General features: G+C 51.5%; 1 protein-coding gene across 1 annotated transcript; it reads right to left on the bottom strand.

Moving 5' to 3' along the window:
• Positions 1-120: 120 nt before the first annotated feature.
• Positions 121-1,083, bottom strand: LOC104962823 (protein fantom-like; the record flags this gene model as incomplete). The annotated part of the gene is made up of 2 exons (XM_010791323.1): positions 704-1,083; positions 121-458 (listed from the first exon to the last, which is right to left on the bottom strand). A coding segment is annotated over exon 2 (322 nt), but the record flags the coding sequence as incomplete, so codon positions are not given.
• Between the last annotated feature and the right edge of the window lie 357 nt (positions 1,084-1,440).

The raw sequence follows: 1,440 nt of genomic DNA, 5'->3' as shown, positions 1-1,440 counted from the left end.
ATTATCTTACTCTCCGGGTGTGTGTGATTATCTTACTCTCCGGGTGTGTGTGTGTGTGTGTGTGTGTGTGTGTGTGTGTGTGTGTGTGTGTGTGTGTGTGTGTGTGTGTGTTTATCTTACTCCTCAGGTGTGTCAGGGAGGGGGCGTCGTCCTTCTTTACCCCCGTGTTGACTCGTGATTGGGCGCGGCCGTACGGAGACCTCCTGCTGTGGGAGGTGAGCAGCTGCTGTTTGGCCACCAGGAGGCGCTGCTTCAGACCCACGTTCTCCACCTGAAGGCCTCTCACCTGCTCCTGCAGCTCCTCCATCACCTCCTCCAGCTCCACGTCACGCAGACGCATCACCTGACCTCCAGCCTGACCTCCAGCCTGACCTCCAGCCTGACCTCCAGCCTGACCTCCAGCCAGACGCTCCATACGACCACGATCCTTCAGGAGACGCATCAACTTAGTGCCCAGCCTGAGGAGAGAGGAGGAAGAGCACCATATATAATAAAATAGTGCAAGAAGTCTCTATCCATGAAACAGAATATGAAATTAAATAATGTCCAAAAGACCAAATGACATACGGTTTATTGCGGTGATAACTGTTTGAATAAATAAGTAGATTGCAAGAGGACGAACACGAGTAAAGAAATGTTTGTGATCAATGAAACACTAAAACAGGCTGCATTGTGGGAAATGTAGCATCTGTGTTTCTCTCACTTCCTGATCTTGTCGTCCTGTTTGTGTGTTTTCTGTTTGAGGAGCAGCGTCTCCTCGTGGAGGCGCAGGAACCGATCCTCCAGCTCCTCCCTGGACACCTTAGAGACGTCCTGACGCTCCCTGGCATTCTGATGAAGAGACACATCTGAGGAGAGAGAGAGAGAGAGAGACTGCTAGAGAGCATGCTTCATCTCACCAATTCAGTTCTATGCTTAGTGGAGAAGAGGAACCTCTCTGTGCCAGCAGCAGCTGATCAATACCTGAGGGCTTCCTCCAAGCAGCTGATCAATACCTGAGGGCTTCCTCCAAGCAGCTGATCAATACCTGAGGGCTTCCTCCAATCAGCTGATCAATACCTGAGGGCTTCCTCCAATCAGCTGATCAATACCTGAGGGCTTCCTCCAAGCAGCTGATACAATACCTAGAGGGCTTACCTCACAGCAGCTGATCAATACCTGAGGGCTTCCTCCAAGCAGCTGATCAATACCTGAGGGCTTTCTCCCAGCAGCTGATCAATACCTGAGGGCTTCCTCCAAGCAGCTGATCAATACCTAAGGGCTTCCTCCAAGCAGCTGATCAATACCTGAGGGCTTCCTCCAAGCAGCTGATCAATACCTGAGGGCTTCCTCCAAGCAGCTGATCAATACCTGAGGACTTCCTCCCAGCAGCTGATCAATACCTGAGGGCTTCCTCCAAGCAGCTGATCAATACCTGAGGGCTTCCTCCAGCAGCTGATC

The sequence above is a fragment of the Notothenia coriiceps genome, unplaced genomic scaffold, assembly GCF_000735185.1.
Source record: "Notothenia coriiceps isolate Sejong01 unplaced genomic scaffold, NC01 NC01_scaffold00035416, whole genome shotgun sequence".
In the NCBI taxonomy this organism is placed as follows: Eukaryota; Metazoa; Chordata; class Actinopteri; order Perciformes; family Nototheniidae; genus Notothenia; species Notothenia coriiceps.
Note: the sequence above shows the minus strand (reverse complement) of the source record. Positions and strands in the feature narration are given on the sequence as shown.